At 29.9% G+C, this 27,606-nt stretch overlaps 5 protein-coding genes across 10 annotated transcripts in view; 2 read left to right on the top strand and 3 right to left on the bottom strand.

Annotated features, from left to right (window-relative positions):
- The first annotated feature begins 66 nt into the window (after positions 1 to 66).
- Positions 67 to 4,727, top strand: wfs1 (wolframin ER transmembrane glycoprotein wfs1). Of its 3 annotated transcripts, XM_085662842.1 has the most exons (7): positions 82 to 168; positions 259 to 294; positions 658 to 762; positions 833 to 1,049; positions 1,214 to 1,443; positions 1,521 to 2,725; positions 2,816 to 4,727. In XM_085662842.1, the coding sequence occupies exons 1-7, from the start codon at positions 165 to 167 to the stop codon at positions 3,605 to 3,607; spliced, it is 2,589 nt and encodes an 862-aa protein (XP_085518968.1). In that variant the 5' UTR covers positions 82 to 164; the 3' UTR covers positions 3,608 to 4,727. The 3 variants fall into 3 exon arrangements, with proteins under 3 accessions (XP_035739577.1, XP_085518968.1, XP_035739578.1); XM_035883684.2 differs by having other exon boundaries at positions 67 to 294; XM_035883685.2 differs by lacking the exons at positions 82 to 168; positions 259 to 294; positions 658 to 762 and having other exon boundaries at positions 950 to 1,083.
- An 86-nt stretch (positions 4,728 to 4,813) lies between these two features.
- Positions 4,814 to 8,049, bottom strand: LOC118449376 (vesicular integral-membrane protein VIP36). The gene is made up of 7 exons (XM_035883857.2): positions 7,543 to 8,049; positions 7,225 to 7,340; positions 6,922 to 7,119; positions 6,682 to 6,844; positions 6,440 to 6,606; positions 6,259 to 6,322; positions 4,814 to 6,193 (listed from the first exon to the last, which is right to left on the bottom strand). Exons 1-7 carry the CDS (start codon positions 7,655 to 7,657, stop codon positions 6,042 to 6,044), a joined length of 975 nt encoding a protein of 324 aa, XP_035739750.1. The 5' UTR covers positions 7,658 to 8,049; the 3' UTR covers positions 4,814 to 6,041.
- A 346-nt stretch (positions 8,050 to 8,395) lies between these two features.
- Positions 8,396 to 13,131, bottom strand: LOC118449377 (P2R1A-PPP2R2A-interacting phosphatase regulator 1). The gene is made up of 5 exons (XM_035883858.2): positions 12,454 to 13,131; positions 11,936 to 11,999; positions 11,421 to 11,818; positions 11,175 to 11,312; positions 8,396 to 11,079 (listed from the first exon to the last, which is right to left on the bottom strand). The coding sequence occupies exons 1-5, from the start codon at positions 12,561 to 12,563 to the stop codon at positions 10,854 to 10,856; spliced, it is 936 nt and encodes a 311-aa protein (XP_035739751.1). The 5' UTR covers positions 12,564 to 13,131; the 3' UTR covers positions 8,396 to 10,853.
- A 290-nt stretch (positions 13,132 to 13,421) lies between these two features.
- On the bottom strand, positions 13,422 to 18,120 carry LOC118449375 (uncharacterized). 3 transcript variants are annotated; one of them, XM_085662675.1, is made up of 9 exons: positions 18,070 to 18,120; positions 17,062 to 17,782; positions 16,837 to 16,981; positions 16,605 to 16,756; positions 16,120 to 16,450; positions 15,620 to 16,043; positions 15,287 to 15,538; positions 14,877 to 15,173; positions 13,422 to 14,791 (listed from the first exon to the last, which is right to left on the bottom strand). In XM_085662675.1, the coding sequence occupies exons 2-9, from the start codon at positions 17,531 to 17,533 to the stop codon at positions 14,546 to 14,548; spliced, it is 2,319 nt and encodes a 772-aa protein (XP_085518801.1). In that variant the 5' UTR covers positions 17,534 to 17,782; positions 18,070 to 18,120; the 3' UTR covers positions 13,422 to 14,545. The 3 variants fall into 3 exon arrangements, with proteins under 3 accessions (XP_085518801.1, XP_035739748.2, XP_035739747.2); XM_035883855.2 differs by having other exon boundaries at positions 14,877 to 15,008; positions 15,069 to 15,173; positions 17,062 to 18,105; XM_035883854.2 differs by having other exon boundaries at positions 17,062 to 18,106.
- A 1,341-nt stretch (positions 18,121 to 19,461) lies between these two features.
- Positions 19,462 to 27,606, top strand: part of L (zinc finger protein Lobe) — a 51,874-nt gene continuing 43,729 nt past the window's right edge. Inside the window, exons 1-3 of one of the 2 annotated variants that reach the window (XM_035883849.2) lie at positions 19,462 to 19,539; positions 25,735 to 25,815; positions 26,218 to 26,280. In XM_035883849.2, coding sequence (XP_035739742.1) covers positions 19,500 to 19,539; positions 25,735 to 25,815; positions 26,218 to 26,280 — 184 coding nt within the window. In that variant the 5' untranslated portion in view covers positions 19,462 to 19,499. Of the gene's footprint in view, positions 19,540 to 20,316; positions 20,448 to 25,734; positions 25,816 to 26,217; positions 26,281 to 27,606 lie in introns of those variants that run through there. The other variant, XM_035883852.2, reaches the window with a different exon arrangement.

The raw sequence follows: 27,606 nt of genomic DNA on the forward strand, positions 1-27,606 counted from the left end.
ATACAGATAAACGAGAAAGGACAAAAGTTATAACATTGTATTGTTATGCGCATGCGCGATAGAATATAGCATGCGCTTACCTCTGTCAGCCACATTGTCGATAGTCGCATTGTTTAGGCGGCCTCGTTTGTATCGTAGAGAAAATAAGTATTCGTTATTACTGTATGGGTAAATAATAAATAATATTAATAAAAAAAATTGGGACATTAAAGTTTGTTAATAACGCTTTTACAATGGCTGGCATTATGCCTTTATCAGGAAGACCCGGTAGAAAGCAATGGACGTTACACGGTGGTAATTACTTTTCTAAAAGAATAGTTTAGTAATACTATTTAATTGATTTTCTCTATCACATTTCTTAGTATAAAGCAATTATTTTGATAAAATAAAAGAAAAATGGGTTCAAATTTCTTAACAATGATTTGAAAAGCTAATAGATCAGTTGCCAAAAAAAGTTCCATAAGTATTAGACATCTGTCAATAACTCTTAGGTCAAATGTTATTTATATCGATATTTATATTCTAAAATATTTATTTTATAAAATCTGAATATGCATGTGTACATATACACACATATATATTGATAACAGATATACATATATATTGTATCTTCTTTATTATTATAATAGACAAATTGTAATATTTCATTTTTGTCAGATGGAGTACGTGGTTCCCTTAGACGATTACGATCTCAAATGGCCGAGGATGGATGCCCAGAATCTCAAGTAGTTTTAGCCAAACAACTTTTAGACGAAAGATGTGGTACATTATACATCATATTTTGTAATAGTATACATTATATATAGTACATTATTGCATTATTTTATTTAAGATTTGGAAGTTGATAAAGATGAAAATGCAAAATTGGGTGTTTATTGGTTGACTAAAGCCTCGGAGCAAGGAAATTTGGAAGCAACGGAAATTCTTAAACAATGTTTAGCTACAGGTCGTGGAATCACAGAACATAATTACTATGATGTCAAAAATTGTTTGGATATGACACAAGATGAAAAATTAGCTAAAAAAGCTGCAAGGGAAATGTTTACTAGGTAAAGATGAAGACCAAGATAATCGTCGTCACTAGTTAGTAATTTTTCCAATATTGTTTTGTATTATTTACTATTTATTATTTCTTATGTTCTTCCTATTATAAGGGTTATTCTCCTTAAGTAACTCTTGTTTGATTTTATTAATTTTTTGACTTCATATATAGTTTATCAAATGGTGAGGATTTTATTACAACGGAACAACTACAAAGATGTATGAGGGATGTAATATCTCCATCTAGTAGTAGATTCAGTAATTGTCAGTCACCTAAGTCACCGTCTAATACTTCAGATGAGAAGCTAAATGATGCTTTAAGTAATAAGTTTACTAGAAATGGGCTTCCTGAAGATAATACATCTATAAAAGAAGAAAGTAAAATACACAATGTAACTTATGGTAATTGTATAACTTTTATATTATATTTATTAATAATAAATTTAATATGAATTACTATGTACACTTTATAATTATAGACTGGATGGGTCATCAAAGTGAAAAAATAACTGAAGCAGCTTTAGTATCTGCAGCTACAAGCTATGCTCATGGAATGCTCCCGATGGTTTCTCGTTCATTGTGTATGGTAGATTCACCTGAAATGGAATTAGCTGCTATTCCTCTTTTACAAAGACCATTCATTTATCCGTTAGCATCCTTAAAGTGTTTCTATATTTGGTTAATAGAAATAATAGGCCATAAAAGTAGACCGATTATAAAAGTTCTTTTCACATCAAACATACATATACTTCTATTACTTTTGTTGTATTCCTTGTTTGGAACAGAAAGTTTAATACTTTTCATTCCAATGGCGCTCTATTATCTGTCTTTTATTGTAATGGTTATTTCTACCTTCCAGATGTTACACAGAAAGCGTAAATTGAATAATTTCCGTGTATGGTCACGCTTATTCCTCAGTTATTCAGGTGGTAATCTAAATCCTGAGGAGGCAGAGTATCAATTTTGTTGCAATAACTTAAAGCCCTATGGTCATTTCTTTCTTGCTTTATTGCTCAATCTAATAATTTATCCTGTGATAACTCATCAATGGACACCACAATCTGAATTCACTATTATTTCTGTTACATTAACATTAGTGACATTACTCAATTTTATGTGGAATAATTCATCGAATTTTCCTGATCTTTTAGCTCTCTTTAGTTTTGGCGTGCATGTACTTGCAAAATATCCTTATGAAACAGATATTGTTGTTGCGCAAGGTTGGAGATTCCTCGATATAAGAGTACCTACATTTGCTTCCTATGTTGTTGGTAATGGCATTGAATTCTGCCTCAATTTTCGTGTTGTTTTCTATTTGTTGATACCAGCAGTTTTTTGTAAAATGGCTGCTAGAGAAAATTGGCGTGGTACATATAAAACTTTAATTCCTCATTGTGTCACCCTAAGCTGGTGGCAAATAGCAATATTTAGTTCACAAAGTGCGACATGGTATGGTTTAATTAGGGGTGCTCTTGCATTAGTCGGTATGGTACTTTTTCTGCCAATTGCTGGTTTAGCTTCCATTATTTTGCCAATTATAGCAGCTGCAAAGTATTTATCAGAAAGTGATTTGGCAATGAGAATAATTGTGACTGCCATACTTGGAGGATTACCATTCATTGCTTCTTGGTACATAAGAAGATTAAGAACTCCAAGATTTAATTGGATCATTACCGTTGTGCAGGTTTTTATATTCTATCTATATTAAAAATATTTATATTAATATCATCAATTAAAAATTTTTATTTAATTATTAATATAATTTTTCTGTTAGCTCTTTTTAGGCACAAGCGCTGCTATATTTTTATCATGGCAAGTGATAACAGAATATAAAGAAGATTCGGATAACAATTCATATGAAATTGCAGCTACATTATCGTGGGAGCAATACCAAAATCATTGTCATCAACCTGCGTGGGAAGATATATCATCAAAGGCGCAAGTACAAATTGAATGTGCTCATTTAGAAGGCATTCCAATCTCATGGGAAGGTTATGTAACAAATGTTCGGTTAAAATCAATTAAAAACAATATTGGTACAATATTACGTATGCTACCTGACAGTATTAGAACTACATTCAGCTGTACATATGGTGAACCATATAAAGAAAATTGTGATTCGTACGATGAAATACGTAGGAAAAATTGTGAACACTTTGTAAATATTCAAAAGAAAAGGCATAAGTGTCATTTTCCTGAATGGGATCAATATGAATTTGAAATTTTTGTCAAAATGAAAAGTGGTATATGGAGAAGCAATGCAGAAATTGTGCTCATTGCAGATCACTCGTTTACCAATTTTAGTTTAAATATATATCCACGTGATAAAATTTGGTTTTCTGGCACACTGTCAAACACAGGTTTAGAAAAGGAATCTTTACTTGGTGGTGGGAAACCTCATATTGAATTAGATGAGATTAGTTGTTTAGCCTGTCATTCTGCTAACCTCAAATCTTTTAAACGACACAAATATCACATAACATTAAGTTCGATAGTGAATAATTTTTGGCTTGGTATAAAGACTGTTCTTAATTTTCTACTAAATCCTATTGTTTTATTCAAGTAATACTAATGCATTCATTACAGGGCAATTACTATTGATTTAAACTTTTTCATTAAAGAAAATTTGAATTATCACATTTTTTCTTTTCAAGAAAGTATATATATATATACAGGTATTGTATAAATGTATTCAAAAAATTAACAAACACTTTTTCATTAATACTTCGTATGAAAACAACTTCACAATAGTTAATCTTTATCCTAGATAGATCATGATAGTTGTACCCTGAATAGCAAAAATGATATAGTTAAGCAAACATTTAAGCTTTATTATCATATTTTATGTTACTTCAGTCGGTCATTCTAAATTCATGTTTTATTTTAAAATATCTATTTCATAAAATCTGAGTATATATTATACACGCGCGTGCGCGCATATACATATATACACACATATACATACATACATTCATATACGTATATGTATTTTAAGAAAAACATTTATCCATATGCTTTACTGCCATTAAAACAAAATGGAGAATATGCTTGATATTTTTCTATTACATTTTCAGAATATGAACAAAACGAAAGTTCTGAATTTAATTTTTACAGAAATATAAAATCTACTAAACCATTTTAGTAATGTTGTATTGTATCTTAGATTATAAATACTGAAATCTAATTTAATTAAAATAATTAATACTAATGGAATATTTTAATTTTTCCAAAAAATAGTGATAGTACACATTAACTATATTAACAACTATTACTCATTGATATGTAAAATGGCATTGATAACAGATGAAAAAACTATGTATCTAGAATATACATCAAAATAATCTACATAATGATAAATTATGACAACATATTAATACAGTTATATATATCTCAATGTTATAAATACATGGACAAAAAACCAAGCACTGTATCAAGATAGAAACAAAAATTAATGTTATATCGATGTAAATGTTCAAAATGTGTAAGATTCTATAAGTAATACAGAAACTAAGTCCATAGAAATAATAACATTATCAGATGTATCATATCAAATAATGAGGATAATGAATAACAGATAACACAGTAAAAAAATAGAATTAGAAGTGCCTTAATATTCTTTTGTTCAAATATTAATTCATTTATATATACATAAAAGAAAAAAAAAGAAAAAACAGAAAACAGAAAATTATGTAATATTTTTAAGAATGGTCATAGTTTTTTTTAAATAATTATTAAAGAACATTGAATTACGAGAAAAAAGGAAAAACTTGGCTTCTGCAATTAATAATAAATTTATTTTACATTTGGCAACAGATTATGATACATTATTCTTTGAACATTTTTTCATTAACAAGATAATTAATTGGTTTGGTTCTTTGTTTTCTTTATTAATTTCATATAAAAAAAATTTTATAAGAGAAAGATACTCTATAGTTATTTCGTATAGATAATAGTATTCGTTTCACTTATGTACAAATATAAAATCTATATTAATTAACTATTTTGTTTACGCTTAATCCGAATAAAAAAAGGAAAGATAATGTAAAATAAAGAAGATCATTTATGTAAATTAAAGATTGAATATAAAGACGTTCGCCATTATTTATCCATACTGAATTATTCATTCTGTATTACAATCTTAATGCGATTCACTTATTATTTTGCAAGAATAATATGAATTACAAGAATACCATGCAGTATAATTTGGGATATGAATATTTCATATGTTTGAAAGAAGTTTGTATTCTAATAATATTTGTAATATTTTTTTAGGATATACTGTGATGACAAAAATGAATTAACTCTTAATCTGATGAAATTCTTACAGGTATTTAAAAATATTATAATGATATCGAAACAATTTCGTAATATATGAAGATTATCAAAGTCAATCAGTGCAATTCTACTCAAATATGTAATTCAGAAATATAAGATTTGTTTATTGTTATAATTAAATTAAAAGAAATGAATCTCTTAGAAATTTAAACAATCAATTGCTTATATTATTAAGCAAAAATTTACATTTTCTAGCATCCTACTTTTTTACTATTCGAGCATATATATTTATTCAGGCAGTTTAAGTAATATATATATATATTTTCTTGCTTGATTTATATTTTATATCTAATATTATTAAATTCAACTTATATATACACTGATTAACTTCTTAATACTTTACATATAATAAAAGTACTTAGGTCCGGTCCAGCACAATTATTGTATAGCTTAATACATTCATAATTACGATATTACATATCATATACATATATGAATTATTTCACTTTTTTATGTCGTGTTTTGACATATATGTGATATTTTGTCTAAAAGTCTTTTTTCTGAGAAGAAATTATACTATATTAATCGTGTTTAAACCAATTTTTAGCACGACCAGTCTCATGAACACTTTAAATATTACACTACAAATATTCCTGGTACAGGAAAAATCCTGAGTAAAAGAATCCAAAATGAATTGGTTGGTAAATTACCATCCATAGAATAAATCAGTAAAAACGCTTTCGACTATTTTCCTGATGTTTTTGATATAACATAATCCCTATCACAACACAAGCGATTAATGCTAATACTCCCACAAGCATTAAGAGGAACATTTTTATACCACTTAAAGGAGTTTGTTTTGGATCATCCACACGTTCTAGAAATTAAGTTATGTTATAATTATATTTATAAATTATATTCATTTATTTAAAGATATCTTACCACGTGGGGATTCAAAGAAAGCTGCAGATGGTAAAATAGTAGATCTGTCCTCATGATCTTTTGGCTATATAAATATAAAATTTATTTTAATCATAATGGTCATGTAACATTATAAAATATTCAATTCTTTCATATACATATTTCTAATAATATTCAAAGTTATACAGAAAAAAATACTTACATCATCTGGTAAATCTAATTCGAATAGACGAATCGATAAAATGTCATGGTTATCACTTAGATCTCCTGTTGTTGCAGAGATACCAAAGTAATAGCCTGTAGGTAATTTAATACCTTTCACAGAAAAACATTCTTTCCAAGCTGCTTTGTTTGCTATATCCGTGGAAACTGTATCATAAAGATAATAATTTTAAATTTGTATTAATTACAACAAAAGTGTATATACTAATAATTATGATTTACCAGTTAAAATATCTTTTTCGTATCTTATTGCTATATGTGAATCATGATCAAGATTTCTGAATTTTGCTTCACATCCTGCAAGTTGTGTATGTGTTCCATCACGATCATGATCATAATGCAAAGAGCCATTATTTACCATAGCTGAAACATAAGGATGTTGATGCTGCAAATAGAGAAAATATTATAATTATACATAGAACATAATAATTTGTTACAATTAAACGATTAATATTATATTACATTGTGAGGACCATTGTGATTGCTGTATGTATCGAGTATTATTGCTAACCCTTGAAAATAATCCATATTTCCAAAAACAGGACCATGTTTCATACGTTGTTTAGCATACCAAATAGCAAAACCATCTCCAAATAAGTCCTTTTCTTTTCCATGTACCTTAAAATGTACTTGGAGTTCCCAGTTTCTGACAAAACAAGCCTATAAAACGTACAATCATAAATATATTTTCTTATAACTTTTATAATAGTAAATAAAAAATTAAATTGTATAAATAAAAGAAATAATATGAAAATATTTTCTTACAACAGAGTTCCATATTGCTCCTTGTTTACTTTGTAAATCTGGTGTCAACCTTACATAGTTATTTGTAACCATTGTACTACCCATAAAATCCCAATAAGGAATTGTCATACCAGAACCTATAAAATATTCATTCAAATATTCCTAATATTAAATTATTAATGATTTGTTTTACGAACTTTTTGTTTTAAATTAACAATATCATAACCTATAAATATTGTTTCAATTAAAGAAACGATATATGATTTAGAAATGATAACAGAAAAATTTGATTGAAAATTATTACGTAATAATTAATATTACAAAATTCAATTTACAAACCTTGATAAGGGCGTATTAAAGAATGTTCTCGTTTCATATAATCCTTTGTATTCCATTCTGCACCGGTAGATTTTAAAATACTCACGATTAAGACGTAAATTAAAGTTACACACATCTTTTTAAATTGAATTATTACTATTACTATATATTTATGAATAATTTATAACAATTGTTTTTATAACAACGGGAATTCACAAGTATTACTGGAAATATACAAAAAAAATATAAGCCTGACAGAAAGAACACAACTTGCAAGTTTAGAAATAGATGAAGATAGAGATAGAGTGACGAGTCAGTTCCTTATTATTACAGGAGTATTCCTGTTTGATCGGTACAGATCACGTTGAAATTCGATGATAATATTAATGATAAAAAACAATTTTCAAAAATTTATACACCATATTTTATTTGTGATTTAATTAAATTAAATTAATTCAAAATTTTGTTGAGAAATTTTTTAAAATCGCTACTGATGCTACTGCATTTGTCTTGCTAAAAAGACAATATAATACATCTGTTTTCCACTAGTGTCGCTCCTATCACATCCAATTTATAAATTTAATTTAAGCGCCAATTTAGAATTTGATTATAAAAATATATTGTCCCTTGATTAAATAAACAATTGTTATTATTATCAAAAACAGTCATAAAACTAGATATTTCAGTAACAAGGAAATGATTCACTTCGATACAAATTTCTGAATAGTAACAGTTTTTATTAAGTTAATCTATTCTCAATCTACTGTGGTGTTTACATTAACATAAGAATTTCAATATTCACATATGGAGTTATTAGACATATATTTATAATTGTGATAACTTTTTCTTTTTAATTAAGCACGCAAAAAATAATTTATACATTGTCATCGATTTATATGCGAATTGATAAAATCATCGATTTTACTATTTACATAAACTTATTAATTTATTTTTTTAGGTTTTCGTAAAAGTATATTGTACTTGTTACGAAAACTTTATTATATTTTTTGGCGATCCCTTTAGTGCTTACATCGTCATATATTGTACAAAATGATAAATAAGAGTTTAATAACGTATCTTTTGTCAAGATTTCAAGTAGAAAATTATAAATGATAGGTTATAAAATACTTTTGATATTACATTTAATAGTCTCTTGCTCGTTTCTGTTACAAATAATTCATATATAATACAAATTAATTCATAAATTAATGTAATTATGTATGAAAATATGTGGAATATACATAACCATCACGCACTATTATTTCATTGCAATACTTAAAGCACATTTTGTTTTATATATATATATATATATATATATATATATATATATGTGTGTGTGTGTGTGTGTGTGTGTTTTGTAAAATATCCGATACAATTAATGTATTGTTCTATTTTATCATATATGTAGGAAACATTAATATGTTTAGTTGATTGTACAATAATTATTCTATTTATTGATATTTCACATTTTCATCTAATATTTGCACGCACCGAAGGGTTAATACAAAATTTTTTACGTGCATAAATAAATATGTATTTATTTGAAACTTAGTCAATTTTGAAGAACTTGATTGAGAAAGTACTGTTTTATTTACACATGATTTTTTTCAATTGAGTGGAGGCCATTTTGATTTATAAAAAAAGTGCCTTATAAAACATTAATTTCAGTCTTAAACTTAGGAAGCATATGTATCTTCTAAGAAGTTCACTTTGACTTTAGGAATATATAAGATTGATTTGTCTACCAAACAACAGCATTGATGAATTTTCTTTTCCACGATTCTTAATTTTAATAATAATGATCTTTTAATATTTGAGCTAACAACATATATATTATCTACAAGGCATTATTAAGATCATCAATGCAAGTTGTTTTATTTTTGAAAGATGTTAAAAATATACTAGATATAACATGATTAATAATACTTCTTCTCTCTCCATAGTTTGGCGCAGATCAAAGTAATAATAATTTTACATTATAATTTATTACAATAACGTAGGCTTCCAACTTCGATTCAGAACATGAAAAACAAATGTTGCTTATTATAGTCAAAGCATGTATTTGAAAGAACTAATTATATATAAATATTTAACAATATGGTACAAATTATGTATAATTGCATTATGTTTATAGTTTACTTCGAAAAAGTACAGAATAATTAATAAGCTAATGTTTGCAAATTTTATTTGATATAATATAAGCAAAAACTAAAACTATTTTTATGTGACAAAGTTCAATCTTAACTAAAACTTTGGTGTAAGTTAAAAGGACACCTTTTAAAAATGTTGATTATCTCACGGTTGATATCTTGTTCTTCCATAGTTAGTGTACAACAATGGAAAAGGAATGCAAGCAAATTTACTCTGAGAGTCTATAATTTGTTAAAAATGTTCAGACATCAATGTTATTAAATATTGCATTTGTTTGCTTATCAAGATTTTTCGTATCATGTCATGAAAGATAGACTAATATTAAATTGTGCAAACATATTCTAATTTAAATTTCTTATACTAATTTTTTTTACACAAAATCCAGTTTTTTTTATCATGGAAATGCATTGTTTCTAAAACACTCCATGTATTACAATTATTACTTGAAGCTATCTCATTTTTTACTAACCACAATGGCATTACCATAGCTAATGTAAGTCTATTGAAATTTGGTTCATAACATGGCAACAAGGCTAACAAATTTAAAAACAGAGATAAAACAATCTGTGCAATTAATGTAATTTCAATATTACATACAAATAAATTGTAGATATTACTGAATAGATAATTAACATGATTAGAATAATTCAGCAATTATATGCTATTAATAATGATTCATAAGAGCATCAGAGCTGTTAATACAAGTTGATATTTGGATAGCATAAAGTGGCACATGTGTAATTCATAGACGAAAAACAATACCATAAGTAACACTAAATATTTATATACCTATTATCATATTACATTTGTAAAACAATGTCTTTCAAAAATATGAAGAAATCTTTTTCACTAAGATATACTTGATATTGTACTAAAATTGAAAAACATTGAAAACATTCCAATCTATATATATAATAATTATTCAATATTTTTTTTTTCATTACTTTAATCATGTGTTTAGAATAATTTTAGTTCCTTCCTATTTACAGGAACATAGTTAAAGCAGGTACTCTCATTTGTAGCTGCTATAATTTTAGTATATGAGAATCAGCACAAAATTCCCCTTGATTATGGTAATGCAAGAAATACTAATACAACTATTTCAAGTCAGTATTACAATACATCATACAACAAGAGATAATATGACACGTCGTGAATCATCAATTTTTAGATGTTTATATTCATCTTTCATTACCTTGACTAATTTTATCTGTTTGAATTTGGTCTATTGTTTCAGCTTGCATGCTTGTTTCATTCAATATATCATCGGTATTAGGACCAATACAAACTGGCGAAGGACTATCCACTTGTTGAAAGGAAAAACTTGGCGAATCTGCACTAGATATTGATTCAGGAGTTCCAACAGAACTAATGGTACCAGAAAGTGGACTGGATATTGTATCTAATCTGAATGTAATAAATATAAAATTAAATATATATATTAAAGTTATCAAAATTTATATTATAATATGAAAAAGATATGAATGATTTATGAATATTACCTGAATGCACTTTGTGTTATAGAACCAGATGTACGTTTGGCTGGAGGATACAAATGATGATCTACACCAGTATCATCTAATTCAAATTTTCGTTTAACAGGTCCTAAACAGCTTGGCCTTATTGGACTTAGACTACGCCTATAAAAAATTAATGATAAATTATATGGTTATATACTTTTTTAAATTTGTTAACTTTAATATATTTGGCAATTTTCTATTTATTGGATTTATTAAACTAATTTATACCTTGTAGCAAAAGCCTTTCTCGTTGGACTAGGTGACAAATTATTCTTCCAATTAACCATATGAATACCAGGAGAATAACACTGTCGTTGATTTAATCCCGATCTTGTAGGTGATGGTGATGAACACAATGGTGGACCATTCACGGATAAATTTAAACTGAGCGGATCTAATATCCTTTTTGCTATTTGTCGTTCTGCTCTATTGAGATGAGAAGGAGATTCTGAATCCTTAAATGATAAGCCTTCTGCTTCTAGGGTAAGATCTTCCCATGATTGAGATATTTGCATTGCACTGTGAATTTCCTTTTCATGCGCAGCTTCACGACCAGCAACATCTATACATTCTTCTTGCCTTAATTGGCTAACTCTTGGCGTTAAACGTGGTATACTACAAGGACTCTATAATACGCAAAACAATGAGATAAAAATATTTGAATGCCGAATTTTTGTTATTATAGCATGTAATAAAAACTATACATTTTCAATTCTATATATATGAAATAGAGAATATCTTACACTAGTGCTGAATCGTCGTAGACGAGGTGAATTGGCAAATACATTAAATGTTGATACAGCATTTCTGAAAATAATAAAATATACAAATCACAGTTAAATAACAATCTAATATAAGTATAAAAAAGTTATTAAGAAATCTTCTCAGATTTCTTATAATCATAATATTGAGAATATAGGTCTTTTTTCATAGATCGACTTTGTTAGATAAAACTCTTATATAAAAAGTAAAATAACATACAGAGATTGTTTATCGAAAATATATATAATCTTATTAAAAGAATTCAAATTTATCGGATAATTACGATGGTGTCTATTAAAATCTAATAAAATTTGAATTTGAGTGGTCCAAGAGATTTATATTTCCACTCAGTTAATGATAAAAGAAGAATGATTGAAATTGTCATTTCTGAAGATATTTTAAAGAAAATATAAAATTATTTATTTTACAATGGGAATAAAGATAATACTAAAAAATATGTTTAAATAACGGTGTTTAAATAATAATCGATTATAGATACCTTGGTGCAGAAGTAGAGGGTGAGGTAACAGACATTGTGGCACTGATCTCATTAATCATAGGCGCACTGCTTGATCGTTTTAAACTGACTATCGGACAATCAACATCCATGATTGTCAAAAGTCTCTGTCAATTCATGTGTTTCTCCGCGAGCAATATCCACAAAAGAGGGACACATTGAAATTAGTCTTGGGTTGCGTCTTTTATCGCGATATCGTTAATAAATATAAGAGATGTTGCTGAAGTTATTACATGGACGGCACATAGATTGATTGGTAAAAAGATGAACGTATGACAAGTAACGTATAACGTAACATGTGTTTTTACAATTCCGTATGGAAAGTATGAAAAATTCTTCTTTGAAATAGTGTTTCTTATCCTTGTAATTTTGCACACTTTATATCGAGATGTTTTATAATCGGCTTAAATTCATCTTAATAAAGAAGAAAAAATATAGAATACACTAAAAGAAACACTCGTGTACGACAGATCTTTTATATCGATTGTGAAACTGAATTTTCTACTTGTTCGTCTACTACAAAGATTACTACGAACTTTTTGTCGACTCAGGGACAACGAAACAGGGTATATCCTACTCCGCACTCCGTCGACAACTGGAATGAGCGTGGCTCTTTGCTTGCAGTGATTTTTATTAGCCTGCCCAAGTCAAACACAATTGTGCTAGATAGTGCCAACTTTCTTGCCAACGGAGATATATATACAATTTCTTGAAAACCAATAACAATAGGACTTTACCTAGCCATTGACCAATCATGAAACTTTCAGAAGAAGAATAATGGTTGAATTAAGCAGGATGCATCCCCATAAATATGTTATTCAAAATGGAGTGAGAAACATTGTTCTTTACATCTCTTCTTTCTTTTATTTTCCCTTAATCATTATTATATTATGTCATCTATAATTATATATTGTTTAAAAATGAAGGATTTATAGGGATTAATAGACGGGATTGTGTATTATCTGTTTAAATTATATTTCGAAGTGCTCTTTGGAAAATTCAGCATACTCGATCAAGAATATTCGAACAATAATAAAACATGTCCCTTTCGATGAATAATTTACACATACTTGATTTAAATAAAATCAATGTAATGTTTACAGAAATACTAATTTACAAGATAATAAGAATTATCAATTTCCCGGCTCTTTTAAATGCGTTAATTAGAGATATAATTTTTGAATATTTTCTTTTATATACATAAATAACTTTTTATTAACGATAATATTTACAAATAAAAGATAGAATAACATAAATTATATTTGATATAACCTTCTTATAACATAATAGAAACATACGAAATTATGTGGATTAACACGAGAAATTAAATATAAGTAAAAAAAGTCTACTAATGACATGTGATCAGAAAACTTAATGGAGGATGATGAGTGAAGAGCGTAACCGAAAGGATCCCAACATATGTCATTATATACTTGTGAGCATGAATGATACGACATCGACAGAGACAAGATTATTTGATCCTAACCTATAAATCTTTAACAAAAAAGATATATATGTATAATTCGTTATTCTTAAGTTATTAATTATTACTTCGTATTACTTTACATTTATTCCAACGACATATAGCTTATGCATATTAATATACTATGATTATTTGTAATTAAACAATATTGCATTTGTTTAAACATCACATAGCTATCAATGCAGTTGGAATATAAAATAATTTTAATTTGAAATCTTATATCTTTGTTGTCCAATAATTGTAAACTAAAACATATGTATTTAGATGAGTAAATAGATTTGTAGCCACTTTATACGTACAAACATTACTATTGTATAATGATACTTTGTCCTAAGATAAGTATAAAGGGATAACCTATAAATAATAGAAAAGGAAACTTGACTGTAGATACACGTAGATATAGCAAAATTGTACTTAAATAATATGTTCATTGCTTTTAATCGTTGTAAAATGTATTCAGTCTTTAATATCGAATGAATCTTAATCCTAGTTTAACTAGTTTGTGTGGCAATTATATGTTCTGGAATTTCTGATTGCTTTTAATATAAGATAGATTGCATTACTTCATTAACGAATAAATAATCTGTATTCTTAGCTACTACTAGATGCTTTCGTTGGAAAATTATTATAACTGCAAGATGAACTTCCAACAATGTAATGGGAAACGCTATTCTCTACACTTTTATAAGGCAGCTGTGTATACAAGGCATTAATTGGATAAGCATTATTTAGAAGATAAGTGGTGGAACTACTAGACGATCCCATAGATCTTAAATACTCTTCTCGTTTCTTTGTTGTAGCTTGTCTTTGAATTGTTGTAGTTGGAACATTTAATACCTATGATGATTAAAATATAAATAAGTATAAGACGTATGTATTAATTATTACTTGTGTAATAGATATTAAGTAAAAGAAAACTTACTTTTGGCATGCCAGATTGAATACATTGGGCTAAAATAATATCTTCTTCTTCTTCCGAAGGACTGTAACTATCTTCTGTAGGATAAAATACGCTAGTTGAGCTGTACGAAGTAGTACTATGTTCTTGCGTTACCTGAAAATATAAAATAATATGTAAGCGGTAGGGACATTCTAATAATATAATAAGTTTTACTTTTTCTGGTCGAAGTCTTGAAAATAAAGAGGTGGGACATTGAGTTCTAGGCTTTGTTATCTTAGTTCCCTTTAATAATGGCGATGGTGAGCATCTTAATCGAGCCTACAAAAAGATATTTATATAATGTAACTTTGATAAATTGATAGCTATATAATAAGTGGTACACTAGTAGTTATACTGGCAAGTAATTTATATAAAATATATTAATAAAATACCTTTGCAGATTGTATACATTCTATTAAAATAGCTTCGTCATCCGAATGATTTGGACTATCATCCGAAAATTCCTTTTCATTTTCCATTGATATATGGCATAAAGGTTTAATTATTACAGGATTTTTATTGTTAGAAGTCGATTCAACGGGAGATGACGAAGGTGTCCCACATATATTAAATTTTGGTGGTACGGTCTCAGGTTTTTTCACGCAAGGTATACTTTTCGTTGGAGGTGGGGTAATTTGTCTCACCTTTAAGCAAAAAATATTATGTAATTTTATTGATAACATTGAAATTATATTGGAGATATTTTCATCTATTATAGAATATACCTTTGGTATACCCGATTGAATGCATTCATCAAGAATTTTTTCATCTTCGTCAGAAAGATTATAACTTTCATCCGAAAGATCATTTCTGTGGCATTCAAGTTCTGAAGATTTAATTGGTTCAATTTTCTCTATATCTTCTGGAACACTTGGCATAGATAAGACAGAAAGATTTGATTGTGAACCAACCGGAGAGATACCTGCTGGTGTATCTTCTGTACAATAAACATGTACTGTATCTGGGACAACAACAATTTCCATTGGTGGTTTACAAATTTTAGAGACAGCCGGTGACTCTCCAGGGGAAACAGAAACACAAGCTTGTGATCTATTTAATGGTGACTTTTTGTCGCATGACATTAAGACACTTGTTGATTTAGAATGCGTAGATTTTGGAATACTTTCGGTTTTTAAGGATTGTCTGTATCTGTAGTGTATATATAGTTATTGTCGTGTATATAATGTTTGCACATGCAATTAATATTACAGAATAATTAGAATACCTATTATTTTGTATTCCCATACTAATACAAGCAGCTAACATATCTTCATCATCTTCATCGCCATCACTTATTTGTTCTGGTTGTTTTTCAACTTCAAGAACATTTACTTTTACAAAAGATGTACTTTTATCGATATTTTGATGGATTGGTTCTGATATTTCTTTCAATTTATCTCCACTTTTGGGATAATCAGAACTTTTCACTTCATCGTCAATAGTTAAAGAACTCAGACTTGTGGTGGTAGAAAATTCTATTGGTGTTGATTCTTCTTTAAAAGTAGCAATATCATCTTCAAAAACACTAGTCCTTTTTACACCATATTTTGAACACACTGAAACAAATAAATACTTAATATATTGTATTGTGGTAATTATGTAGAAATAGGAAGCTTGTGTAGCTTTACTAATTAGCAAAATTGTTAGTATGTATATTAATGTTTTTGTTAAAATATATACCCTAATAGTATATTCAATATCATTGCATACATAAATGAGAATGCGATGGTTTTACTTCTTCTTCTTGCATTTTATTCATAAAATCTGTAGATTTTATTTTTTGTATTCTGGGGCTGGGTGGTACAGTTTGGGTTGGAGAATCTGGCAATTCACTTGGCGAAACAACTCCACTTGTTCTACGGCTAAAAGAAAAATACTTCAAATAGTAAAAACAATCTAAAAATATACAACTTGTAATGTATACAAATTATGTCGCATGTACCTGAAATCACTGACAACGGAGCTACGGTCATCATGTATAGAATGCTGTTCGAAACCACTCAATGAACCAAGAGAACTACAACGTGAAAACATTAGAGGTGTTTGTTCAGCATAAAAATCTTGTCCACTGAATGTTACCATTTTTCCTGAAGATAATATTAGGGTTTAATATTGAAGAAAAAATAGATAATCTTTTACTTTTTAACATAAACTTTAAAAGACATACCTTCCTTATCGACAATACGTGAACTATTTTTACTTTCCATAGGACTATTGCTTATTGAATTAGAAATTAATTCATTCCTATTTAATTCTGTTACATTAGAATTACTTGTTTCTGGTTCTGATTTATTCATAGAATTCTCTAAACTTGCTTTTGATATTATTTCAGATACATTATTGCGTTGTGCTATTTCACTGTTAAAAGAACTGAGCGAATTAACACAGGAAGAACTACTAAATTCTTCTTCTTTATAATAATTAATTGGCTTTTCAGGAATCATATGATTTGAGCTTATACTAATAATATGCTTTTGTCTCTCTGTACTTTCTGATATCAAATGTTGTTGCTCGTGACATTCTTCTGTTCTTCTATCCTCGAAAGATATACTTTTTTTATGTCTAGCATCAAGTCCTTTCTTTTGTGTCTTTTTAGAATGATCATTATCTTTTGTATCTTCGACTCTTAAATCAGACATAGATGTTGCAGTAGAAAAGTTAAAAGGTGTTTCGTAAGGTGTACCTTCTGTACAATATGTTTTAATAGTATCTTCTTGTACGCTACCGGAAAAGTATTCTGTAGTTGGTTTCTCATCTTCATCAGTGTCATTTTCTGCATATCTTAAACTATAGTCCGTTGGTTGATCAAGATCTGTTTCTGCATAATCTCCAAATAATACTGTTTCAGATTCACATTCTTTAATATCCTCATTTGCTGACTGATTTTTCTGTACATCATTTAAAAGATGATTTTGCTTTAATCTATTTCTTTCAATATATTTCTTACTGTAATCTACTGGTTGATCTCGTATATCATCGTCATAAGTTTCTGTTGTATTTTCATCCATATTACTTTAATTTAACAGTTATTTAAATACTTTTGAAAAACTATTTGAAATAATGCAAATCGATAAAGGCACAGGTATTCTCTCAAATTATGTTAAAAACAATTCTCTAACATCATTAATATTCTACTGGTAACACCTGTTTAACGATTAATTACAAGTTCATTTACCTGTCATTAAAAGGGTGAATGCACATGCATTTACATGTGGAATGGTTGGTGCACTAATGCCGTCATGTGCGCTATCTATCGGCTAAACCCCATATTAAAAAAGATATATTAATCCATCTTAATTTCCGACAGACACAAAAATAATATAATTTATGTTTGTAATCGAGAAAATTAATGCTTCAAAGAAATATTTCTTATTACTTATCGATCTAATCTTTAACATCAGTAATATAGCAATGATATTTCAATAAAACTATTTTAATTAGATTTAATTTTAAGTTTAAACACAACTTGTTAGGAAATTAAATAATAATATAAATATTTATTTGCACAAGTTATGCGTATTTTATTATAAATGTTATTTTAGAATAAAAGACTATAATATATATAAATAAATAAATAAATAAATAAATAAATAAATATATATATATATTTATATAATTTATATTATTTAAAAATAATTTACATTGAATTGTTTGCTTGTTATTTTTTTTCTTTTTTTCTTTATAGAACAAAAATTATCAGGTAAAAGAAATGAAAGAAAAAAACAATGTTAGATGAAAACAGATCACAAGCAATGACGCTTGCGCGACTCATTTGACAGTGGTTCTCCAAATATACGCAGTAAGGGATCCCGCGAAGCTCGTCATTCGTCGCGCGTCTTTCAAGCGCGTCTGTCGACGATTATTCGGATTCGCGAGTGTGTTGGTAAAGACTAAATGTGTTATGTCTCATTCGTCTTGAGACCACGTGGCTTGTTAGTTTATATGTTCCCGCGCGATTCTTTTACTCTACCCATCGGCCAATCACCATCCTACTTCGTTTATTACAACGTACGATAAATTTTAACAAGTGCAATTATTTCATTAGTGATTTTTTCTTCTCTTTGTTTAAATTATTCAAGAATATAATTTCTTCTAAAGTTTGATTGTCTTCGTCTTTACACGATGTTACAAAGTTTTTCTAAATATAAATAATATCGAAAGTTAATGTACATTGTAGGTTAAATGTGCCAAAATAATTTTAAATAGATGTCATAATTAAAACAAAAATTTTACGAGATAGAGAAAGAGAGAGAGGGAGAGGAGAGTAAAATTAATTTTGGAAGATTCACAAAATTAATACGGATAATATTTTCATTCATTTTTTGATATTGATAATTAATTACAATAGTTGTACTTTAGTAACTAGTTGATATAATTGAAGTTGTTAATGATTTGAACCAATCAACGACTTTTGTATCATTTCAATAACTTGAAATATATTGAAAGACTTTGAAAGATCGATTAGAAAATTCGTACATTAGTTTGTTAAATTATTTCGAACAAAAACGATGCGAATAAAATTCATTTTTACAAGTGTAAGGATGGACAGTTTAGCTTATTTCCTTTAATTCTTCAATAATTTTCCAAAGTGTTTGTGTTGGTGATATGTCCAGAAGAAAGCAGGCGAAGCCACGATCCTTAAAACGTAAATATTTTTCTATCTAATATTTTTAATTCTTATTTCAATCATGTTACAATGTTTCAAATTACTTTCTTTTATAATTCATTTATGTTTAGTTTATAGAAAATAAGTAGACGTTCCAAAAATTGTTTTTAACCTAAAACTTACTAATATTTTCAAAGTTAATTTTGAATTTTTATATTTAAAGATATGTATTAAGGAGAAACTTTTCGCGCGGATATATGTGTGTGTACATATATATATACATATTGTATATATGCGTAGAAAAATACATCGATCGAAAGTTTGATCAGCTTGTTAATAAATGTTTACAAATTTACGCGACATTGATACATTGGTAGAGAAGTTAAATGTCATTGTATCCTGGTATCAAGATGTCGGAATATAAAAGTATAGTAAAAGTACAGTAAAACAGTAGAAAATATTCCGTAATCATATAATCATATTTCGTAGAAAACTGGAATAGCATAAGGATTGCAAGTAATCAATAGCTTTACAAGATCAAAAAAGTCTTTGAATTTGTTCGTTTACATTGTATAGAAACGAAAAAGAAACAAGAAATTTTTGTATCTTATTTTTTATCTAAGAAATGAAACAAAATTGCATACATACATAGAGGTACTTTATTTTGTTTCTTTTATATATATATATATATATATATATATATATATATATTTATATATATATATATATTCATATATTTTTAGATTTTAAATCGACGAAAATCGAATAGACACGAATTATCGACATAACTATACGATCGATATTAATAATACGCATCATCGATAATGTTTGCATCGATCGATAAACAAGATGGCGGCCGATAGTATCGTCGACACTTTGAATCCAAATCTTAATTATGGACAATAATTCATTGTTTATTATATAGAAGAAAATAGATATATTAACAGGTACTTAAATTCAAATATTTTTATAAACCATTTCATTTCATCAAAAAAATTCTCTTTATCGATTGCAAATTGTTTTAACTGTCGACGAGGTTAGGATATCGCAAATAAACGTTTATAATAAGAAAGACACGTGAAGAAATAAGAGGCGAAAAGGTAAAGAAATTACAATTTTGTTTCTAAAAAAGAATGAAGAGGAGGAGAAGGAATAAACACATCAGACAGCACATTCGTGCTCGTATAATGTCATGCGTGAGTGTCTGTGTTGGCCAGGTGTTTCGGTCAGGATGGAAGCATACGTATGTGGTGGTCGAGCGAGAGAGGATCGGGAAGAGGATAGGAAGAGCGAGAGAGCGCGCGAGAGAGAGAGAGAGAGAAAGAGAGAGAGAGAGAAAGAGAGAGAGAGAGAGAGAGAGAGAGAGAGAGAGAGAGAGAGAGAGAAAGAGAGAGATGCAGTCAGTAGTCAGCCAGGATGGAATTAGGTGGAAGCCCGCGGGAACGGTGCTTCTCCCTAGAGAATCTCCGGCCTCTGTAATCACCAGTTCTCCTATCCTATCCAATTCTGGTCGCACTCCTCTCCTCCCTCTTCCTCTTCCTCTTCTTCACCCTTTCTCTCTCTCTCTCTCTCTTTCTCTCTCTATCTCTCTCTCTCTCTCCCTTTCTCCTCCTCTCTCTATCTTGCTATTTCTTTCACTCTCATCTTTCCACTTTTTATCTTTATGTATGTACCTACATATGCGTACAACATATTTGATTCTTTTCTATTAGACACTATTCAAAGTTTTGTACAATTTTTCATAAATCTCTAATTAAGTTCATTTCTCTTTATTTTTATATTATCTTATACGTATATATAGTTTTATAAGATAATTTTTTGAATTTTATTTTTTCTAGGAATGGAAATGATGAAATTGATATAATATTAATTATATTGTTGAAGATAAATCATAAATATTATGTCTAATTTCTATGCAAAATTAATCGGTATGGTACGTATGGTCAGTAGTCTCCACCACGATTAGAATGTCACGAGAGCGCGGTTAGCCACGAAATAGCAAGCCGAACCGATATCGGTACGAACGTAGTGATATAGGGTGTCGCTAATTAATGCACGATAATGAACCTACGCGTAGCCGAAGCTGTATTAATGGATTCCAATGCCCATCATAACGTGGTCGATCCATAGATACATTCAAACCGCCTATAATTACGTTAATGGAGACCCATCTGTTTGTACGGTTCGGTTTTAAGTTACTCACTGTGCAATGACGAAATCGTTACTTCCTCGAAATTCTATTGGATCATTTATAGCTTCGTAATTTCAAATATTCGTTAAAGTCGAAGAAAAAATATGGTTTATATGTTTAATATGTTTACATTAATATGTTATCATATTATTCATATATATGTAAGCAAACTATGATCATTCATTATGTTTCTAGGCCATGATTAGGATCGTTCGCATAAATGCATAATTATTATCATTTCGAAATAGATCAAACACTATGAGTAAACAAAAATCTTTTGAAACAAATTTATTTATATATCTAATTTTCTTTAATAATATCTCTTCTTAGTAGAAACTGATAGTATTATGAGAAAGACAAGCAGTGGCTAGTAATAGGAATGTAAATTTCTGGCTTAAGCCCTTTAATCGTAGAGGTTCTCTAAAACCTAAGCCGCTATTAGTTTTTGCTCTGACAAGACTAATTCCTGCTAGTGGTTACAATCATTATAATACTGCGGCACTTTGGATTAAGTTATTGGCTTCTCGTTAAATTATTATCTATGGTAATGTGCCTCTCCCTTCCTTTATTAGAGAGATATTGTCATTACGACTTCGTCTATGTTTCTTACTACGAAATCATTGGATTTATCGGTCAAAATACGTAGGTTAGTGAAATTAGAGTCCCCCTCCCTCTCCTCTCTTTTTTTTTCTCTAGAAGTACCGATGGACTGCTCGTACATACATGTGACGAAGGTAAGACGAAGCGATGTCTCGAAAGGTGCGTGGAATGCGGAACCGGTGCGTACTCTTAAGAAGAACACGAAGAGACATTCCCGAGGAGAAGCGGTATCTCTTTGAAGAGACACCAAGCGTTGACATCCATGCGTCCATCCGTCCGTTCATTCGTTCGAAGCAATTTTTCACCGTCCTATTTTCTTATATCAACCTCATAATTTCATACCATTAGCTATTCTGTAGGATAGTTTGATCGACCAGAAGCAACGTTTTCTAATTAAACTGAACGAAAGAGCGTCAAAAAGAAATCATAAAATCCTTGAAACATAGATGTTATTAAGTAAAAAAGTTGCAACGACACTATATATCGTGTTTGAGGATCTCGAGTAGGAAACGTAGTGGAATGGAGCTGGTAGGATAGGAAAAGAGTTTCCGCAATATCCGTGGGTCCTCGAGGCGCCGTGTCGGAGCCAGAGGGGGTTTCGACGGTGGATGTTGGTGTCTCATGGGAGTCTGAGTCCGCGTCAGACCTACCCTAGGTACGTTCCCTCGGGATTTCTCGACTTTCCTCTTCCATCCAGCAGCCCCTCGTGTACCACTGACTGCAGCAACGGCACCGATGGCTGCAGCAACGGCAGTTCTCACACACACACACACATTCTCTCTCTTGACTGTCTGGCTTGCCTGTCACGAGTCCAAGACGTACGGCGTCTGCAGCCGGGAAGCAGAGATAGTAGTCGTCTCGGATAACCCGCAGGGCGCTCCTTTATTCACGGTATATCGATTAATGACTCGAAACCCTGCGGCTTCTCCGTTGGTAGACGATTCGGCGAGTCCTTCTTCTGTCTTTCTGCTAATTTCTCGAGACGGGAGAAGAGAGAAAATCGCATCCTTTCGTGTACCAGATCTAGTCTCTTCAGTCTTTTTCTTTCTTCTTACTTTACGTTTCAACCAGTGGTTACATTAAAAAGGATTTTTTCTCAAAATGTATTCCACATAGGAATTCGTTGATCCAACAGTTGATTCAACATTCGTTGATCTTTTTTTTGCTTCTAAACACGATCTCACGGGAAATAGTTTTGTATTTAATCTTCTATGGTACTATCTAACTTAAAAGTTATTTCGATATTTCTATTTCGTAAGTTTGATTTCATTTTGTCGTCAAAAATTTCGGTGATAATTTATTTTACATTTTATTAACACATACGTTTTTGTTTCGAAGACTAAGCTCGTTAACGGAAAAGATAGAAACGGTATTGTGTCGAAATACCGATGGACGAGCGATTCTAGGCAAGAGTTTAAGCCGCAATATGCAGTTATCCGTCGGCTCATACACCTTTAGATTGTCTCATAATAATATATCCGTTTAACATTACTTGCGAACCTGATTCCACTTCTAACAACGACCCGAGATTACTACTTGTATTTTGAAAAGCTTATTTCTGTCGTTCTATTTCTTTCTTTCTTCCTTCCTTCTCTTTTTCCTTCTTTTGGTTTGTTTCTTCTCGAAGCTACTCCTTCTACCCTTCTGCATTTACTGGACCATCTTGAAAATGGCCTTCTTCGTCTAAGCACATTACGTTTCCTTCTTGTAAAGCTATCTACTTTATGCTTAGGTGTATAGAGTATATTCGTCTACTACGCTTAGGTTACCTTAAAGATGATAGCCAATCTCCTTACCTTTACGATTATTGTTTGGTTGGATCGTCTCCTAGCTCACAAGCCAAATAGTTTATCATATTTACGATATATTGAGTATTTTTTTGTACAATGTTGCATGCTAACGTCAAAAGTATTATATTTAATGTCTGTTGTTAAATTAGAAAACTCTTCGAAACAAACTTTATCGAATTCATCGAATCGAATTTAGATTTTTCGGGGTTTTTAGTTTATTTGTTATTGTAAAATTAAATAAACTGGCAATTGATATCAAATTGACAGATATGATGAAAATAGATGGACAATTTTAGTTTCAACAGTATATTTTGATTAGAATTTTCTAAAAATTGTCAATTACTCTAGTTGCTTTTGAAAGACAGTTTTTACGATTAATTTGTAATAAAGTAACCATAAGAGTATACGTAGAAAGACAACGTGTCACGATCTTGACGGCTGACAAGGTTCGAAGGGTGGTTTAGTAAGCAGTCTTCTTGGTGTCCTTGTCTTTTGAAATATTCAAGTTCAACTTCGTCCCTTCGTTCGCGTGCAAGTCATTGTTTCTAACCTGACATTAATGCATATTATCGATTGTCGAATTTACAATATAATTTGTATATAACAATGATAAAAAAAATGTATTATAACTTTCTATAATTATAATATACTGATATAATTATATTATACTAATGGCTTATAGTTAAAAAAAAAAAAAAAGAAAAAAAGAAAAACAAAAAATTTAAATGCTCATACGAAGATATGAAACGACGATTATGTTTCTGGCAATAAGATGGAATTATTTGACTTTATAAAGGATTAAAGTGTATTATTTCTCGTGACATTAGAGGAAAATAGAAATCACCAACTCAATAATATACACGATACAGTTTTAATAAGTCGTTGGTCTAATGAGAAATGTTCTTGTTTGCTTGAAACGAAGGCGTTTGACACCTTTCGAAATTGTCAACTCCGATAGCAATCCTCAAAGTGGCAAGTTCGTGAAGTAAATTGGCTAGAGTTGGCTCTTTTCACTCCGAAGGGTAAAAGGACGAAGCGCGTGGGTGATTTGGTAAGGGTGAAAAAAGAAAAGAGATAGGATGAGGACGAAAAAGAAGGAGAAGGAGGAAAATGAGCAACGAGAGGAAACGAGAAAAGTGGAAAACGGCAAGTAACAAACGACTCGTTGGGCACGTGGACAGAGCGGTGATTTTTTAAGTTTAATTTTGTGGTCCCATGTGACAAACGACTGTAGCTATGGCGTCATGGGCGTCGGTATACGCGCGCACGCATACACATACCGTGAGAGAGAATATATTTTGTGGCTACGAACATCACACCCTCGCCGTTTTATCTTTCGACTATACGTATGTTCGTTTCTCGTTGAAATTAAAAAGTTGAGCGAATTTTTTTCCTTCCTCGTTCGTTGACCTTGAAATCATTCATCTTCTCTCTTCTTTTTTTCTATTCTTGATTTCATTGATGATACGTTGAATTAATTTCACCTGCATATCACGACCGTATTTTACAAACGCATTATTTATTTATTTTGTTGTTGTTTGTTATTTAACTTCAGACCAGGTCATTTTTCTTTGCAACACACAACAGATTCATTTCTTACTCGGTGATAATATGCAAATGCGATGGGATTAATGGTCGTTTGTTTCTCTGCAGGGGACGAAGAGTGGGACGATGCCAACGAACAGAATGTCCTGGAGGCGTCCGAGCAGGATAACGAAACTGCTCCGATTAAACGTAAGTGTTATTTCATATTTTTCTGCTAATGGACTTGTATTATACTATGTTTCTCAATTGTAATCTATTATGCTTGATAATTTATTTTTGTTTATTTTAAGTTTATTAATTTTATATATACCAAACAAGGAATAATAGTTTTCAGTTTGTAATAATTATAATGTGAGTAATTGCAAAAAAATTTATTTATAGATTTAAGGTTAAATAAGTTTAATTGAAATAATTACATTAGGTACAAACGTAGATATTTTCATTGATATTATTTCGATATTCTAGTCTAATTATAATGTGAGTTATTGCAAAAAAATTTATTTATAGATTTAAGGTTAAATAAGTTTAATTGAAATAATTACATTAGGTACAAACGTAGATATTTTCATTGATATTATTTCGATATTCTAGCCGACGATGAAGACGAGGAAGAAGAAGAAGAGTTGCAGCGAGCTTTTAGTCGACATTCCGAAGGTGAGTCGACTTTTAATAATCTCGATAACTGTAATTTCTATATAGTTTTGTTTCATTTCTTTTTTTCTTTTTTTTTTTAATGATAATTGTGGCAAACATTGGAGTAGAGAGAACTACTAAGAAAAAATTCGTAGGTCACAAATTTCAAGGTGTTTCAATGAATAATGAAAAGAGATTCGTTGGGAAAGTTCGTAGAGGCGATATCTTTTTCGGTCCATTCGGGTGCATTACTTTTATCAGTACTCATGGGACAAGCAACCGAGTTCAGGCTACAGCAATACAACAATGCGTTGGGACGCATCGTGTCATTGTTGGAAGGTGCTCAGGAATTGCAATCTCACTATAGATTTTATGAATATGGAATCCTTTGTCCCATAGGATAGGGTATAGTAAGGAATATGAAGAGCCTAACATGAGCTTACTCGTCGATATGTTTCTTTTCATGGATATCGAAAATTTAATCTAGTTGAACGGTTTTCCAATTATTTAAACATGAACGTCTTTGATTCGATCGTTTTATTTCTTATCATTAGGTATTGTCGGAATGAAAGAATTTGTAACATTTTTATGGATATTAGGGATCAGGATGAAAATAGGCATTATCTTAGGAATCGTATTTCGCGAATCATTTTTGAAATATCTCTAATAGGAAGGAACTTGGAAATTTTTTACGCGTTTCATTTAAAATTGTCGATATTAGGGAACATGAATTTTTTCTCACAGTCTCTCCCATTATATACAGAGTGAAAACTCTCGAAAGATTCTATTCCTATTTTAACGTAGCAGGTATCTACTACTTTCCTTCAACGAGTAGAAGCTGGATCTTTTATCCGTCCCTCTAGCAACGCGGCTCGATTATTATTTCAAGTTACCTTTCGCCAAGTGTACTTGCCCGCGCTTTATACTCGAAGGTAAAGCGGGCTTGGAGAAGGCTCGGAACGAGGTTGAGTCCCTGAGGAGAGCACGGCTTCCCATGGGAGATGCCTCGTCTATCTGCTCACCTGAAAACATCAAGCCATCTTCCTTCCTTCCTATCTTCCTATCTTTCTTCTTACTTTACTTCTTTCCTATCTTCTTTCTTCTCTCCTTTCATACTCTCCTTTCTTTCTAAAGGCCCATGTACTAACGCTCCTTATTACGTCGGTGTAAAAAAGTTTATGTAACGAAACCTCATCAAACTTTGCCTACAAGTTTTTCCAAAAGTACTAAAGCCTAAATGTCTACCGAAGAGCTAACGAAAGATTTTATTAGATTGGAAAATGTCTCTCTATAACATTTTCAAGCGACTATACTTATTTTTTATAATCCTAATCGTCTTCTCAAAGT

The sequence above is a fragment of the Vespa mandarinia genome, chromosome 19, assembly GCF_050613455.1.
Source record: "Vespa mandarinia isolate Hongniang chromosome 19, ASM5061345v1, whole genome shotgun sequence".
Taxonomy (NCBI): domain Eukaryota; kingdom Metazoa; phylum Arthropoda; class Insecta; order Hymenoptera; family Vespidae; genus Vespa; species Vespa mandarinia.